Source organism: Lepidochelys kempii, chromosome 7, assembly GCF_965140265.1.
Source record: "Lepidochelys kempii isolate rLepKem1 chromosome 7, rLepKem1.hap2, whole genome shotgun sequence".
NCBI classification, from domain to species: Eukaryota; Metazoa; Chordata; order Testudines; family Cheloniidae; genus Lepidochelys; species Lepidochelys kempii.
The window spans coordinates 102,185,491-102,202,649 of NC_133262.1; the positions used below are offsets into that span (position 1 = coordinate 102,185,491).

At 42.3% G+C, this 17,159-nt stretch overlaps 1 protein-coding gene across 4 annotated transcripts in view; it reads right to left on the minus strand.

The window, feature by feature from the left end:
- The window catches only part of PTPRE (protein tyrosine phosphatase receptor type E), a 266,402-nt gene that overhangs the window by 33,491 nt on the left and 215,752 nt on the right, over positions 1–17,159 (minus strand). For all 4 annotated transcript variants that reach the window (XM_073354053.1, XM_073354051.1, XM_073354052.1 and 1 more), the window contains 4 exons: positions 13,457–13,592; positions 12,840–12,989; positions 5,157–5,250; positions 3,579–3,655 (listed from right to left, as the gene is read on the minus strand). In XM_073354053.1, coding sequence (XP_073210154.1) covers positions 3,579–3,655; positions 5,157–5,250; positions 12,840–12,989; positions 13,457–13,592 — 457 coding nt within the window. The remainder of the gene's footprint in view (positions 1–3,578; positions 3,656–5,156; positions 5,251–12,839; positions 12,990–13,456; positions 13,593–17,159) is intronic.

Genomic DNA, 17,159 nt, shown 5'->3' on the forward strand with positions numbered 1-17,159 from the left:
GGTTATCTGTCCACCTATTCCCAAGGTGATTCACAATCTTGGGGGAGGGAAGGGTGTCTTGCTCCTAAACACACAGTGCATCCATGGTGAGAAATGCTGATGTACATCTGTGAGTGAGCAAAGGATTGTGCTCTTTCTTCTCAGATGCTAGCTTTATTTTGATCATCCACATCTTTGTAACCTCTAGGCTGGATTATTACAACACACTCTACCTATGTGGAACTAACTTTGAAGACCACTTGGATGTTTCTGTTAGTGAAGAACAAAGTTCTCTGCCCTCTGACTGGGGCTAAATGATGAGAGCAATTACACCTGTCCTCTGCTCTCTGTACTATCTGCCAATCCACTTCTGAGTGAAATTCAAGGTTTTGGCTACCAAACACAAAGGCCCGAATGGCCCAAGTTACTCAGGAGACTAACTCTCTCCTTGACCCACCCACAATGCCTGTGTTAGTTGTGAACACTTAAACTATCAGTCCCAAGAGTGAAGTTTACAGGAACTGCGGACAAGGTATTTTAGTAAAAGGCCCTTGCCTCTAGAATTTGCTCCCATCAGAAATACATCTAAGCCTCAAACTAGCCAATATGCATAGATTAAGCTCAGAAGAGACTGTTATGTTCATTTAGTATGATCTCTGCTTAACACAAGCTATAGAATTTCATCCACTGATTCCTGCATCAAGCCCATAAATTCTAGTTGAGCTAGAAAATGTCATTTAGAAGAACAGCCAACATTTTAGCCAATACACTTTTTTTTTTAAGGCTGTCTACTAACTCTGTACCACTGAATGAATCAGGCTCAAGGGTGCAGAGTTCAGCTGGTAGAAAAATCAATACAAGGCCTTCCATGTTTGTGCATAAAGCAAGCAAGTGCAGCACTAGAACTATATGGAACTTGCTGAGGATGCAATATGGTGAGGGTTTGGGGGGAATGTGCTACTCCTATGGCACTCCAAGTAGCTATTAAAGATATGGGGTAAGCCTTTCAAAAGCCCCTACATGATTTAAGAGTCTAAGCCCCATTTTCAAAAGTGACTTAGATGCTTAAAAGCCTCTCACTGAAGGTGAATGGGAATTAGGCTCCTAACTGTCTAAGTCTCTTTTGAAAATGGGATGTAGGTGCTTTTGAAAACTTTAAGCCCTCTCCCAGGCAAAAACTCAGAGAGCTGCCTGCCCACCCTGAGCTGACTCGAGCCAGGGTACAGACTGCCAGGCTGAGATGAGATCAGGAAGAGATGCACTTTTCCTTCCATACACCAGCAAGAGTGACTCCTTCTCTCAGCATGTAGCCTGCTGGCAAGATATCTGTATCTTTCTAAAGCACAGGTTTATGGCGGGGGAGGGGGCATGTAAAACTTTCCAGATGGCATGGTGAACCACGCCAAATTTGAGTGAGGGGTGTTGAGATTTGGCACTTGGGTTCACACCATCACTCAAATTTGGTCCGGCTGCCCTCCATCATTTTTCACGGTGTTGCAACACCAAACTAACATGTGGGTTACTGTTTGTGGACCTCCCAGAAGAAGTGAATCTTTAGGAGGGGTTCTGCACACTTACAAGGTGAATATCCTTTTTACTACTGTAAAGGGTGTGGGCTGAGGAGGTGAAGGGCTTCAACTAAAAATGTTAAAGGGGGGGGGATGATTCAAGAAAGGTTGCGAACCCTTGTTCTAAAGCATGTGCATGTGTTTTTACATTTTAATAATGTCTATTTGCTACCAATTCAAGTCAGGTGCTATAGGTGCCATAAGAGTTTGCTATGAGTGCTCCTAATTGTAATGTGACAAATGGTACCACAAATAATTCGATCACAAAATCACACACTACATAGTAAATACAACCAGACATAATCTACAGGCCTCTCTATATGTATTCATTATGCACGAATGCACGAGCACACACACAAAACTACATTAAAAGAACACTATTAAGACTGTGGAGTCAAAGGCTCAGAAGTTAGGAAAAAAACAGAATTAACACTGCCTGTGCAATCTTAATTCAGCTCCATTGTGCATACTTGTTATGAAACAGTATTTAATGACATGATCACATACTATTTTTTCCACAGGCTCTGCCTCGCTCAGTGAATCTGGTGGTCACCTAATGAGCAGCTATTTAACCTCATTGTCTAACAAGTAGCTTCATCCCTTATTCACTGTGTACTATTCAAACCCTGGACTGAAGACAGAAATTATTAATTTCCCCATGAGCTTTGCACAGGTAACTTTAATTCTGGCATTTCCTAACTTTTGAGTGCTTGACTTTGCAACATTAATAACGTTCTTCTAATGTAGGTTTTTCTGGTGTGTGTGTGTAATTTCCTAAATCTTAGGGGGAAAAAACCATCTGCGAACAGAGGAATGGTGAGGTTCCTTCCAGACTCTGGGGGACAGTGTGCTCTTGCTGTCACAGACTCTTCTGCCCATTCTCTCTAGGTTTGAGCCCTTCTACTCCGTTCCCTCCAACCTGCTCCTGTTGCAATCCTGTCTCTTCCCTACCCTGGCTCCTCATCCCAGTCCCATTCTCCTCACCTAATTAGTCTTAATTTCCAGTCCTCAGACTGCTCATCCCTGTCCCAGTCTCCTTGTCCAGCAAGTCTCAGTTTCCCTCACCAGCTCCTTGTCTGATCTCCCTCCCATCCTCCAGCTCCTGGCTTTGAGTCTTCCCTTTTCTCTCCATCCACATTCCCTGTATCCACGGGCTCCTGATCCAAATTCAGTGTCACCCACATCCCCACCACAAGCTCCTTGTCCCAGTTTCTTTGCCCAGCCAGTACCAGTTCTCCCCCTATTCCTCAACAGATCTGTCTTCCCCTCCTCCACTGGTTCCCAGTCCCAGTCTCCTTGCCAAGTGAGCCCCAGTCTCCTTGTCCAATCTCAGCCCCTATCCCCTTTCCCTCCTCAGTTCCCAGTCCCAGACCCAGTCAGTCATAGTCTATCCCTTTGTTTCCCAGTCCCAGTCTCCCAGCCAGTGCCAGTTTTCCCTCCTCTGCTAGCCTTCAATCTCAGTCTCTCTCCCCTCCCGGCTTCTTGTCCCAATCTATCTCCCACAGACAGGTTCAGCTCTTTCCCTTGCTGCATTCATATCAGGCAACTTGCTTCTCCATGCTGCCTCAGCCAAGCTGGGGCGACATCAACAGCACAGGAGAGACTGGCTCCTTGCTCTCAATTCCAGTTCTGCTTTTGTGACTGACAAAACAAATTGAGTCTGAGGTCTGCTTTTTTAATTTTTTCAATTGCATTTAGCTTAGATAATAAAATATAAATAAGTTTCATTTCTGTTGCTAGTCTGTATCTCAGTTTGGCTCTTAGGCTCTACAGTATTGTTGTATTTGGGTTCAGAGCATAAGAGAACGTTTAAATTACAAAAAAACTGTGTTCTCTGAAACTGAAAACACCAAAGGAAAAAACAACTACCCCTATTTGCTCTTACAAGTCATCCCCTGAACACACATACCTTTTGTTTTTTGACAAAACATAAATGTTGTTCCGAAACAAAGTTGATGAGTCCCTTTAAAAACACTTCTATACCATAATAGTCAAATGTAAACAAATTAAGTACATAAAATATGTACTTACATCTATGAAGGAGGCATTGATGTAGTCTGTATATTCTTGACCTCTTTTCATTGAAAGAATCACTCTATTAAAGTCATCTAAAAAACAAAATCTCCACATTATTAGTTTTCTTTTGCTGATGATAGATTAATTGCTTCCTTGTACTTTCACAGATATAACAACAAAATTCCCTGTCTGAAAGAAAAAAAGTGGCAGGAGGCTCAATCCTGTGAGTCAATGGCGCTAGTCACATGAGTAAGACTGTGCGGAATCAGGTCCCACATTTAAATGACTGAGGAATGAATTGAAAAGCGCAGTGAGTATTCAGTAACATAATTTTTGTTTGCCAAACAGTACAGCATAATCCCAAGCAAAGTCTGAGAATTATATTTTCACATACAGATATTACAATTTTCATATACAAAATACATGAGTCTTGTTGATGTACAGTGTCTAAGAAGTTACACAGCTAAATTATTTCAGTCAGTCCTGAATGATGTATGAACTTCACATATTCTAAACTGAAACTAGAACAGCAAAAAGCACAACTAACTGCAGGCAGACATACTAAATCTATAGACTATATCTCACTTCATAAGGCTGATCAAGAGAAGGAAAGGGCCCCGCTCAGAAACAAAAGCCCCAACGAGAGGTGGAAGGGGCATTCCCCCCTCCCAGCACATGGGGATTGAGGATGGGGTGCTCCTACCCTGGGGGGTAAAGGGAAGGGAAACCTATCTGGGAACCCCTTTCCTTAAGTGAGTAGCTGGGGCAACTAGCATTAAGGATTAGGGAGGCACACCAAGAATTAATTGAATTTATGCATGCTGTTGCAGTAGAAGCTGTTTCAGCTGCAATGCAAGGGTTAAAGGGTGCTACAGGACAAGCAGAGCCAGACCAGGGGGATGAGCGACCTCTAGGACCCAGCAGGCAGAGCATGAGAATGGCAAGACACACAATCATTGATGGTGAGTGATGAGTTGGAGGGGTGAGTTGGAACTACATCAAAGGGTGGCTGAGGGGAAGGAGAATTCAAGATAGAAAAGGTAATAGGTATGGCTGGAGAGCACGGTGCTGCACACGGGGAGAGCCTTCCAGCGAGGGTGAGGAAGGGGGAGGATGGTGGCCTTGGGAACAGTGATTTTAACCACCTCTCTGTCAATGCTGCAGTTGGGGATCTTAGAGGGGAAGGTGACATGACATGGGGGGAAATGACCTACTACTCTGGATACAAGCCGATATAACAGGGTTGGATGGGTTTGTGCTTTACAGTGAAAGGAGTTTAATCTTCTTTTTCTTCTGAATAGGAATTTGTTTCTTTAATGTTTTATATATTTGCACACATCTATAGTAAAACCTTAGAAACAATAACTCTATACATGGTAAATTTCACAGTCTTTTCTAAGAGTTAAATTCACAAATTAGTTTGTTCAAATTTCAGCCCTAGCAGGAGCACTGACTAGTGAGCTCACCACAACACTGTTGCCTTCTTCTGTTAATGGTGTTTACTCATTAAGGAAATTATGACAGCAGTGAAACCATCTGTCATATTTATAACTAAGCATGTATAAAAGATACGTAAAAGATAACGTGTCTTACATGGAATGATCTGGATGACTCTGGCTTTCTTCATATTCGCTGGCAGATTGCCAGTTCTCATGTTTTCTTTCATTATTCGAACATTTGTTAATTTCTACAGTGAACAAAACAACAGTTAGGATATGATGTATTGCTGGATTAAACTGAAATATAAACTAATGTGACTTGCTGATAGTCATCAAGTGTTCCTCATTATCTCTGCTCCCAAGGACTCCTACCTGCCTTTGTTAAGGATCAATCCAAAATGAGACTGATTTTATCTTAACATAAAATGATTCATTGTCCTATCTTTAAAATTTAAGTTCTAATATAAATTATATATAACTAAACTTTATTGAGTTAATTAGTATTTCAGGTTATGAATGAAGTTCAATAGGAAACCAATAGAGTTTAAGCTCAAAATTTTCTATAGTAATGGCTAATTTTGTGTACCTCTGTTTTTGGATGGTGAGTTTGAGGCACTTTGGCCTTGATTTTCAGAAGCACTGACCTCTCCAAGCTCCAACTGAGTTCAACTGCAGTTAGAGATGATCGTGCTTCTGAAAAATCAGGCCCAAGGTGCCTCAAATCTGGCACCCCAAAATTGAGGCACACAAAATCACTGGCCACTTTTGAAAATTCGATTGCATGTTTTCTGTTGATTATATAATAAATCTCACTTTTATTTCTGCAGCTGTTCTAACCATTAATTAGCCATCTATGAAAATACTGGACTAGAATATTGAATATAATTGTTTAATTGTAGATACACTAACCATAGTTCAGTAGTTTTGCATAAGTGGTAGTTTCAAAATGCTAAGCACTGAAGTAAAAGTCCCATCTTTGCATATAAGTGAGAATAATTATTTCCTGACAGGTCTGAAGCCATTGTTATAGTTGTGATGGCAGCCAGGTACTTTATTTAGCAATCAAGATGTTATTGTCAATAACCAAACAGACCATGATAAGTTTTGCCTCACACAGCTTGGTACTTATGTGCTTTTGTGTTCAAAGTTTATCTTAAGTATTTTACAAACATAACTCCCTTTATGGTCCAAACCCAAACTGAATGTTAACCCTTCTTTTGTTACCAATGTAATCCTTCCCTCTATTTACATATTAAAACTCTCATTCTTTAGTCCTCGCACTCAAAAAGAAAGACATTCTGAGAACTTCACAAGTAAGTGGAAAATACCTTTGATAGGTCTCTTGGAAGAAATAAGTTTTAAGGAGGAATTTGAAAAAGAGGGTTAAGCACAACAGGAATTCAAGCCACAGAGTTTAATCACAAACTGTTTTAAATTAATTTAAAGAGATTAGTTTTGAATTTTAAAAGTGAAAGAAGAATTTCAAACACCTCACTGTAGTTATTTGCCAGCCTGTTTTCGAAGCATGTCCCAATCCCAGTGAAGTTCTAGTTTTAACAGCAAGCTAACAAAAAGCACTCAGTGCATCCCAGATTTCATTCTTCAGCCCTTCAGAGACCCTGTCTGCACTATGGCAACCATCGCATGAGGGAACCAGTTGCAACCTGATAGTCTCCCAAGACGGTTAAACCACAATTCTATCTTGCAGAACAGATGGAGCCAAAAGGTGCTTTAACCAAGCTCCTGAAGCATGATAGAGGCATATGCTTTATATGGTCTTTAGCATGCTTTTGTCCCAGCCCATAAGGCAAAACTGAACCATGTTCTGTGCACATATAGAAAGCAGATGACCCTTGCCATACAGATTGAAGAGTAGGAAACAGCCAGAGGAATACTGATGTGCAGCAGGACGCTTAGTGTGCTCACAGGCTTTTCTTATCTCATAGATATTCCATAGCAATGCAAAGCTTTTCCTTGCATTGCGCCTGCCACGCCAGCTATCCTGCATCTCTTTCTTTTTTAAGTAATTGTCAATGTAATGAAAAGACCAAATGCCTGAATAAAGAAATCCTATATATGGGTCCAATTTCAGCCTCCATGTCATTTTCATTCTTTAATCTTGTACACAAAATAAAAATATGCAGTGCACAAACACTTGCACATACATCATAGAAGAGTTATTCTACACAGTTTTCCCCAAAGCCCTTTAAGTGTGACTGTACTCTAAAAGTGACTTTGTAAAAACTGTATGGTGACGTTCTCCCATTATGGTCTCTCAATGACTTCCAGATCAAATCTGCTCAGTTCGTAAGTAAAACAATATTTGTTTTTTCTTCCCTGACAGCTCTGCAAATTCAACATTATATCTGAAAGTCTAGCTGGGTTCTTCTTGTCATGTGCAACATGACCAGTAACAAAGGTTCTGCAATCAGGACTGAGTTAACAATTCTGTAAATGAGTAAGATGGTAGAATGTAATCCAGCTTACTCTCCCAGTGAAACATTGGTCTTGCAGCACTAACAGGAAGAAAGAGTGAAAAAAAATCTTATTTTAATCAGTAAAATAAGAGGAAGTTACTCACCTTGTGCAGTAATGAGGGTTCTTTGAGATGTGTCCCTTTATGGGTGCTCTGCTGTAGGTGCACTTGTGTCCCTGAACTGTTGATCAGAGAACTTTGGTAGCTGTGTCCATTTGGCCCTCATATGCGCTATCCTCCTCATGCTCTTCCACGAGGCTAACAAGCATTGCATTGGCGAACCCCCCTCAGTTCCTTCTGTAATGCAGAGTCCCTGACAAGAACTCCAAAGTAGAGGGGAGGAAGGTGGGTTGTGGAGCACCCATAGGGACACCCATCTGGGAGAACAATTGTTGCTGTATAAGGTGAGTAACTTCCTCTCTTTTCTTTGAGTAGTGTCCCTATGGGTGCTTCACCGTAGGTGAATCCTGAGCAGCACTCCCCTTGGAGGGCTAGAGTTTGAGAGTCACTTCTGTTACAGATGATAATACTGCAATGCCAAAGCTGCCATCGGAAGCAGAGTCGCCTGAAACGTCGTAGTGTTCTCTGAAGATAAGTACACTCAACTCAGGTGGTGACTCTGCATTAGGGACATATGAAATAGGGACATTCTTGAGGAAGGCAACCGAGGTGGAAATCGACCTCATGGAGTGTGTATGGATTTCAGACGGAAGAGTGACTATGCAGATCACATAGCAATTTCAAAACCCTTTTTGAGAGTCTCTCTGGAGATATTGCTGTACCTTTTGATCTGTCTGCAATGGAAAGGAAGAGTTTAGGAGATTTCCTAAAGGTCTTTGTCCTGTCCAGGACAAAGGTCAGAGCCCTACTAATGTCTAACATGTGTAGGATAGGTTTCAGAGTAACAGCCGTGTTAGTCTGTATTCGCAAAAAGAAAAGGAGGACTTGTGGCACCTTAGAGACTAACCAATTTATTAGAGCATAAGCTTCGTGAGCTCTAATAAATTGGTTAGTCTCTAAGGTGCCACAAGTCCTCCTTTTCTTTTTATGTGTAGGATAGCCTCCCTGTTATCCTGATGAGGCTTAGGGTAAAAAGTCAGGAGGTGAATCAGTTGATTCATGTGAAAAACCAGAGCCACCTTGGGGATGACCTACAGGTGCAGTCTGAGAGTAACCAGGTCCCGAAAGAATACTGTATAACGGGGTGTGCCATTAGTGCCACTGTCTCCACTGTCCTCCTCGCTGAGATGATGGCAACATTCATTCACAGGTGTGAGAGCAAAAATGTGGCCATAGGTTCAAAAGGCGGCCTAGTCAGGCCCCTCACCACTAAATTTAAGTCCCATGTTGGAATGGGATGTGTGGGTTGGGAAAAAAGGTTTATTATGCCCTTGAGGGTATATGTTTGTAGTTGGGTATAAAAATACTGAGTATCCCCCTATTTGTTGATGGAAGGTCACTATGGCCCCCACTGTCTGAATATGTCGTATAATACTGCTGGGTTTATCTCCCCTTCATGGTCATGTGGGAACTTGCGGCTGACGCTGTCCGCTGTCGTGTTCTGTGCTCCTGGAAGGCAGGCTGCTGATATTGTAACATTGTGGGAAATGCACCAATTCCACAGTTTTAGCACTTCCACACAGAGGGAGGGTGATCTGGCACCTCCCCTGATGATTTATGTAGTGCATGTACGCTGTGTTGTCTGTCATGACTCTTGCGTATGTATCTCTGATCAGTGGAAGGAAGTGAGTGTAAGCATTCCTGACTGCCCTGCTGAGGTACACGTTCTATGGCTCCTAAGCAGAGGAGGTGATCTATTTCTTGTTGTAGCCGACTCTCATGAGAAGGGTCCCTGAAGAGGGACGGAAAAGGGTGTTGGGAGGTAAGAGGAGGGAGGTGAAGTGGATGGAAAACCCATTGTGGATGATTTCCAGAACCCATATATTGGATTTTATCCATTCTCAATTGTTGAACGGAGCAAGGTGGCACCCAAATGGATACAATGGGTTAGATATCTGCAGCTGTTCTTGAGGGGAGTGGTCTCTTGGTGCCCCGACCAAGACATCCAAACACAGATGTTTTGAGGTGGATGGTTGTGAGGAGGAAGACTGAGGGCCCATCTGATTGCACTTCAGAAACCTGGATTTTTTCCTTTTTGTCTCACAGAAGCACTGAGTTGGAAAGCGTGCTGTGCAGGATTTATGTTGAGGTTGAGGAATAGATTTTCTCTTTTGTCCAGGTGTATGAATTCTTAATGACCCCAGAGTTGTCTGAAATCTTTATGAGTATGGCCAGATGCGTCCATCTTCTCAGCAAACAACTCCATGACCTCGAATTGGAGGTCCTCTACTGTTGCTTTCACTTCCTTAGGGAAGCCGGACAAGGGCAAGCATGACGCTCGCCGTATAACGACAGCTATGAAGATGGATCAGGCTGCTATGTGGCTGCATCAAGCACTGACTGCAGTGCTGTCTCAGCAACCAGTTGTCCTTTGGTAACAATGGCATGAAACTGTTCCCGTTGAGACTCCGGGAGCTGATCAATAAATGTTTTCAGCTTGGAGTAATTGACGTAATCTTATTTTCCTGTCAGGGCCTCATAATTTGCAATTATGTGGATGAACAGGCCTTTCTCTCAGTTTCCAAAACCTGTCATAGAGGGTCGACTTTGCCTGGTGTAGATGACCTCGGGAGTTCACTGTGTCCACAACAACTGAATTACAGAGGGGATCGGGAAAAAAAAATTCCATACCCTTAGCTGTTTACAGGTAGGCATGACCAATGCCAGAGTTTGCCATACAAGTTTGGCTGGATCCAGAAGGGCCTGGTTGATGGGGAGAGCTATTCTGGAGGGAGAGGAGGAGTGTAAGATGTCCAGGAGTTTATGGTGGGTGTCTTTTAGCTCCTTGAGAGATACCTGCAAAGTGTCTGCCACCCAGTTAGCCAGACCCTGAAACAGCCGGAAGTTGCCCTCTCCACCATCTCTGGCAGACATCACTGCCTCATCTGGAGGGGAGGCAGAGATGTTGGTCTGTAACGTGACCTCCTCAAATCCAATCTCTTGTTCCTACATGATCTCTTTGGGAGGTTCAGAGGCTCTGGATACCATGGCTGAGGGAGAGTGCTTCAAAGGCTCATGGTGGGCCATGCTGGATGTTTGGGAAGCATGGAGTCTGTTCGCCACCCTAGGATCCCAGCAGGACCACTGGGGTGGCAGAAAGGGTCCCGATGGTTGGGCCCAGGGTTGGCCATACCATGGTGGTTGAGGAATAGACCAAGGATACAACTGAAGGAGCCCGGGTTGGTAATTGGCACTATAAGGATCATTGGAGGAGTGATGGGAGATGATCTTCTCCTGTTCATTATCCGATTCTTTACTAGAAAATAGAAGTATTTGACCCGGTATCAGTGGAGATTCCTGTGTTCGAGGTATACTCTGTTCCAGGGCCTTGATACTGAGCTGGGGAGACTCTGGTATTTCAGATACCGGAAGGTTTGAGTATCTGAACTCTTGCGGTGCTGTCACACTCATTAATGACAGCAGTTGTCATTGCTGGGTCGATGGCACTGAAAGGATCAGTGATCTGGGCCATACCAGGCACTCTGAGGCTGGATGGCATGCCATTGACAATGCCAAGGCGAATGCCCATACTGGCAGTGTCTTCCCGGAGGCAATGCAGTCCCTGACCTTACCTTTCCCTGTCAATACTATTGCTTTGGTACTGTGCCCATCAGGTCTTTAGGCACATCAATAGTACCTGCCACACTGTATCCTCATGAGCTATGGGTACCGTGTCTGTATGGCTTTGGTGCCATTGGTACCAATGATACCAAAACTGCCGGAAATCTTTTTCAGCTAATCTGGGGCTCACTCTGGGGACTCATGGTGCTCTGTTTTGAAGCCTTACATAAGGGGTCCACAGTTGTCTCCTCAACTCACAGTCCTGAGATATCGAGGGCTATGAGGAAGATTCATTCCTCCTGGGTGACTCCTGGGGATGGCTGGAGGATGATCTGGGGATGGCTGGAGAGCTACCTCCATGAGGAGGAGTTTAGTCCCAATTCTCGGTCCTTCAAAGATCTGGACTTTACTTGCTGGCAAATTAAATTGCAGGGGAAATGTGGCTTTCCCCGAGGCAACAGATGCAGCAGGAATGTCTGTCTGCTACTGGGATGGCCTCTTTGCACAAGAGGCACCTCTTAAAACCTGGTATACTAGGCATATCCCATGCAATTCCCAGACAAGGAGAAACGTTTTCTTTTCTTTTCTTTTTTTTGTTTAGGGAAAGAAAAAGAACTAGAAGAACTCTAAGACTAAGAAAAGGAGTACTTGTGGCACCTTAGAGACTAATAAATGTATTTGAGCATAAGCTTTCGTGAGCTACAGCTCACTTCATCCGATGAAGTGAGCTGTAGCTCACGAAAGCTTATGCTCAAATAAATTTGTCTCTAAGGTGCCACAAGTACTCCTTTTCTTTTTGCGAATACAGACTAACATGGCTGCTACTCTGAAATTTAAGACTAAGGGTATGTCTACACTACCTGCTGGATCGGCAGGCAGTGATTGATCCAGCAGGGGTCGATTTATCGTGTCTAGATGCGATAAATCGACCCCCCGAGCACTCTCCCATTGACTCCTGTACTCCACCACCGCAAGAGGCGCAGGCAGAGTCAACGGGGGAGCGGCAGCCGTTGACTCACTGTTGCCGCGGTGAGTAGGTCTAAGTACGTCGACTTCAGCTACGTTATTCACGTAGTTGCGTAACTTAGCTCGATACCCCCCCATAGTGTAGGCCAGGGCTAAGAAAATTTGAATTCTAATAGAGTTAATGATCTGACGAATGGACTGCTAACAGCTCCGTCTCTAGTCTGGGATGTTTGAGAAAGAACTAAGGGGGGTTTGGCCACGCAACGCTGGTTAGTCTTGTGGCAGAGCATGAGGGGGAACAGCATGTGTGCAGGCTGAACGGACACTGCTACCAAAGTTCTCCAATCAGCAGCGCAGGGATGCAAGCGCACCTATAGTTGAGCACCCATAGGGACACTACTCGAAGAAGAAGTAAACATTATTCAACACCCACAGGGAGTAGGTCTGCTGACTAAGAAGGTGTCATTTTTAGAGGTCACTTTTCAGAGGAGAACCACACTTTAAAGATGAGGGCATCACCACATTATAATTTCCTCACTCCTGAGAGTTCATACAGGAAAAGCCTCCCTCATCTTACCCAATAATGGAATAAAACAGAAACTGAGCTGCTTAGTTCTGACAGTTTTTCAAACATGCCATACTTTTCTCTACATACCATGTTGTCTTGTTGGCCTGATCCCTAAAATCTTGAGGCAAGCCCTCTTCTTTACTTACTTTAAATTCTTCCTCTAGCCCTGTTTTGACAAGATGTGGTGTAGTGGTGTGAGATGCTTGAAGGTGCTTTTCTAAGGAGGACACATCTAGTTCTGTGTCACCATAGAGGTAGTATTCAAGTAAGGCTTGATAAATGAATGAATACTGCATCTGGAATGAATAAGCGACAAGCACACTAAACATAAAGTAATTAAAATAAAGCAATTAAATACAATTTAACAAAATCTGGCACATACATTTTGCTCTCGTGGTTGCCGATGTTTTAGGCCATTTTACTGATTAACAGAGTAAGACTGTGGCTGTAACAATGGCTTCCTATTAGATCATGCACATTCTGTGCTACAGGGGAACATGAATGGGAAGAGCACAGCAGTGGTCCCTCAGAATTTGATTCGGAAACTAGTAATAAAGGACTGCATTGTCACAACCCTTACTTACCACCTATCCTCAGACCCTCCATTACCCTCCAGCTCGCCCTACTCTCGCTGTGATTCCTACTGTGGACGAATGACGGGAGGAAGTACTGGGACATTCACCAGTGTTTGAGAAACAAATGTACTGTTTGTTTCAAACACAATAAATGAACAAAAGATCACAACAGATTTATGCTTACTTACATCAGTCTGAACCATCTGTGGGCGCTGATTACGGATTCTTGTAACAAACTCAAAAACATCCACTCTCTGTTCAGCATGCATCATATCTAGTATGGCATCTATCACTATAAATGTGCCTGTTCGACCCACGCCAGCGCTTAAAAAGAAGAGAGACACATAAGTGAGCTATGAAGTCCAGATAGATTGCTGCAGTAACCCACAGCTGGTCCAAATTTTGTTTACATTGGACTGAAATCCACACTGGGTCTTACATTTTGTAACAATTCACTTTTGATTTTAATAGTGATATTAGTAGAACAGGTTAAAATTTTTGAATTTCAAATTTTTTTTTGACAAAAAAAGTGTGGTTTTTTTCAGAAAGCTTTCACAAAAACATATTATTTTTTTGAGGAGCATCAGAGCTGGTTGAAAAAATTATGATTTTTGAATTTCTTTTAAAAGGAAAAAAGGTACAATTTTTTTCCAAAAGGTTTCCCATCTTTCAACCAGATCTAGATATTAGATCTAAGGTAAAGGATAACACATGCTAAATCTGATTATTAAATCTTTTTGGTTTACTAATACTAAAGTAACATGTTTTATGTCATATATCAGTTGGCAAATGTTAAACCTTTTTTAAGGTTTTTAACATGTCCATGCAAAATTATTATTGTTTTTAACATGTCCTCCAGTTGCCACCAGAGGGAGCAAGATTATTACAAATGATACAATCATAGATGATTTTCAGCTCTTCCTTTCAGAGGAAAAGGGCATGGCATCCTGTGTTAAGGATTAACAACTTTCTCTAACCTTCTGTTTGCTTATTTTACCCTGTGGCTATTAAAATGTCACAGTATCACCTTCTAAAAATGTAAATGTATTTTTCCCACAACATACTCACAGATTCAATCTGACTTTCATCAAAGAAAAAATTAGTTTTAAAATAAAGTCAGAAATATAGACTCCATGAAATGAATGTTTTCTTCATAAGATACTGATGTGGAATTATGAGGAATATAAAATATTTTTGAGAATTTATGAACCATCCATGGCTCTCTTGAGAACTAGAAAATATTTTTTGCTATTTATTATAGTATTTTCCACAGAAGTCATGTCAGAATATTGCAAACACTCGAAGTTTTCTCAAAGACATACAGAACAGAGAGAACATCATTATTACCATGTGTATGGTGTGTGCGCATGTATATGTATATTTTTTTCTATTGTCTGGTTCCTGAGTATTGCAGTATATGGTAAGGGGTTGGAGTTTCTTTGATGTATTGTATTTTGAAGTATGCCACATACAGTGTTCAAATAAGTATCCCTTATTATTTTAAAATCTGTTACATAATTTTATTATATAAAATATATGTGTGATTATATATTCTTTACAAACACCCTTGTGCGTGCACACACAGTGTCCTTTTTTGTTTGAATAGAAATTCATGCTGCCTGAAAATCTTAATCCCTTAGTACAGTACAATATAAAAGTAGAATGATTCACTTAGTACTAATCACAAGTTCCACTTGTGGGAATGCTGAAATGACAAACTAAAACCAGCTGAGCTCCTCATTGATAATGACATGTCACAAAACACATTAGCCTTATAATAGAGAGACCAGTGCCCATAACCAACTTATGTCTGAAAGATTCCTCCACAAACAACATTTAATTTTCTGATTGGTGAGGCCCTCTTCTTACTTGCCTTTTCATTACCCTAGCTGCATCACACCGATCCTCTCTCCCTCATTGGTCCTTGCTCTTTCCCCCTCCTACTCCTCTCCCACCCATCTCCTATCACCTTTACAAGGATGAAAGTAAGGTGGTACGGGCTGGTACGGCGTACCTGTAAAAAGTGGCCGTCGGTACCAGCCCGTACAGCTGACTTCAAAGCGCTGCTGCGGCAAAGGACCTTGCTTAAAGCACTGCTGTGGCAGTGCTTTAACGTTGTTGCCCCTTTTGCGCCCCCCAAGCAGTCAATGGGGGTGGGGGGGGCAAAAGGAGCAGCTGCCCCAGGGCCGGCGATTTAAAAGGGCCCAAGGCTCCAGCTGCCACCGCTGCTGCTGCGGCAGCAACCAGAGCCCTGAGCCCTTTAAATGGCTGCTGGAGCCCTGGGCAGCACGGGCCAGGCAGTGCAGATGGACTGGCTGGGGGATGCTGACCGCCCCAGCCCCACCCCTTCCACCCGAGGCCCCGCCCCTTGGGGGGGAAGAGCCAGCCCCCGTACCGTAAGAGTTCAATTTTACTTTCGCTCCTGCACCTTTACCACCAAGTGGTTATCTACTGACAGAGCGGCTTCCACATTTATAACTACGTTTACCTCCCCTACCTCTGACTTCCTTCTGTTAATATTTCAGCTCCACCTTTGGGCTCCCTCCACATCTCACTCTCTCCTACTTCCTTGACTCAGAATTTACCAGACATTTTCTTGTTCTGACCTGTCTCAGAATTCCCCCTCTCTGAACATGGCTTGTTCATTTTCAGTTCTCACAGTTTGCCTTTCCTCCATCCTGTCCATCAATCTCTGCTCTCTGATTCTCTTGCTCCTTGATCTCTCTCTCCTCCACAGACTCCGTGAGCTCTATTTTCAGTTCTACCTTCTTTCTCTAATATTATTAACTCCTTCACTGCCTTCTCTGCCCCAAGACTAGTCCACTCTCTTCCTTCAGCTCTGCCATCTCTCTTTCAACTTTTCCTCTCTGATTTACTTGTGTGTCAAGCCCTGCTGATTCTTGGACTCTTTCTGAAATCTTTTTCTCAGCCCTTCCTCCTTAACTTCCTTCCCTGATCAGGAGACTGGCATTTTAAAAAAAAAAGAATGACAATTTGTCAGAAACATTATTTTTTTCCTCCCTTCTCCTTGTTCTGCCTGCTTCTCCTTCATTTCCTCTAAATGCTGATTTAGCTTAAAACTTTTTGAATATCAAGTTTGTTCTGGTCGAGCACTTCGTGTTTAGCACTGTATGTTGTTTTTATAAAAGCCCACGGAGAAATACAGTGTTACTCATTATGGATGAGTTTCCCTTTCCTTTTTCCAACAATTCAATGGCATCATATCCTGGACTGCAAAGGAAATTAGATGCCATGATTTTCAGTCTACATTTTTCAAGCAGTATGAAAGAACCAAATTAGTCCAAAACATTGTGATTCATAATAGTGCTATTGCGGTGCGCTTTGGACCATTACATTTAGATATCTGTTTTTTGGTTGTTGTTTTTTAAAGAAGAGTTATTTTATTACTCTCCGTGACTTGTGTGCATTTTGATGTCAATTAGATTAAGAATAGAATTTCCTGCTGGTGAAGAATAAAGCGTGTCCCTAGTATTACTCTGTGTAGAGCATCTGGGCAAAGGAATATAAAAAATATGGATATCTCAAAGGGGAAAATTGTGAGAGATTACTAAAATCTTCTTTTTTCTTCTAAATCTTAAAAAAAAAAAAACACTTTTGTTATGTACATACACTCAAGAGAACAGGAATTCTTACCAAGCTACTAAGACAGGCGTTTGTCTGATGAACAATGAACAAAAGGATGGCTGATGCCTGATAAAGGAATACACACGGCCCCACACTGAAGAGTATGTTTTAAAGTCTCTTGAGAATATTTATAAATATCAAACAAGCAACTGAAAACAAATCAACAGACCAAAAATAAAAAAGTGATTTCCTTAAAACAAAACAAAACACAAAGCCACTTATTCTATTCTTTTTAATCTAATCTTA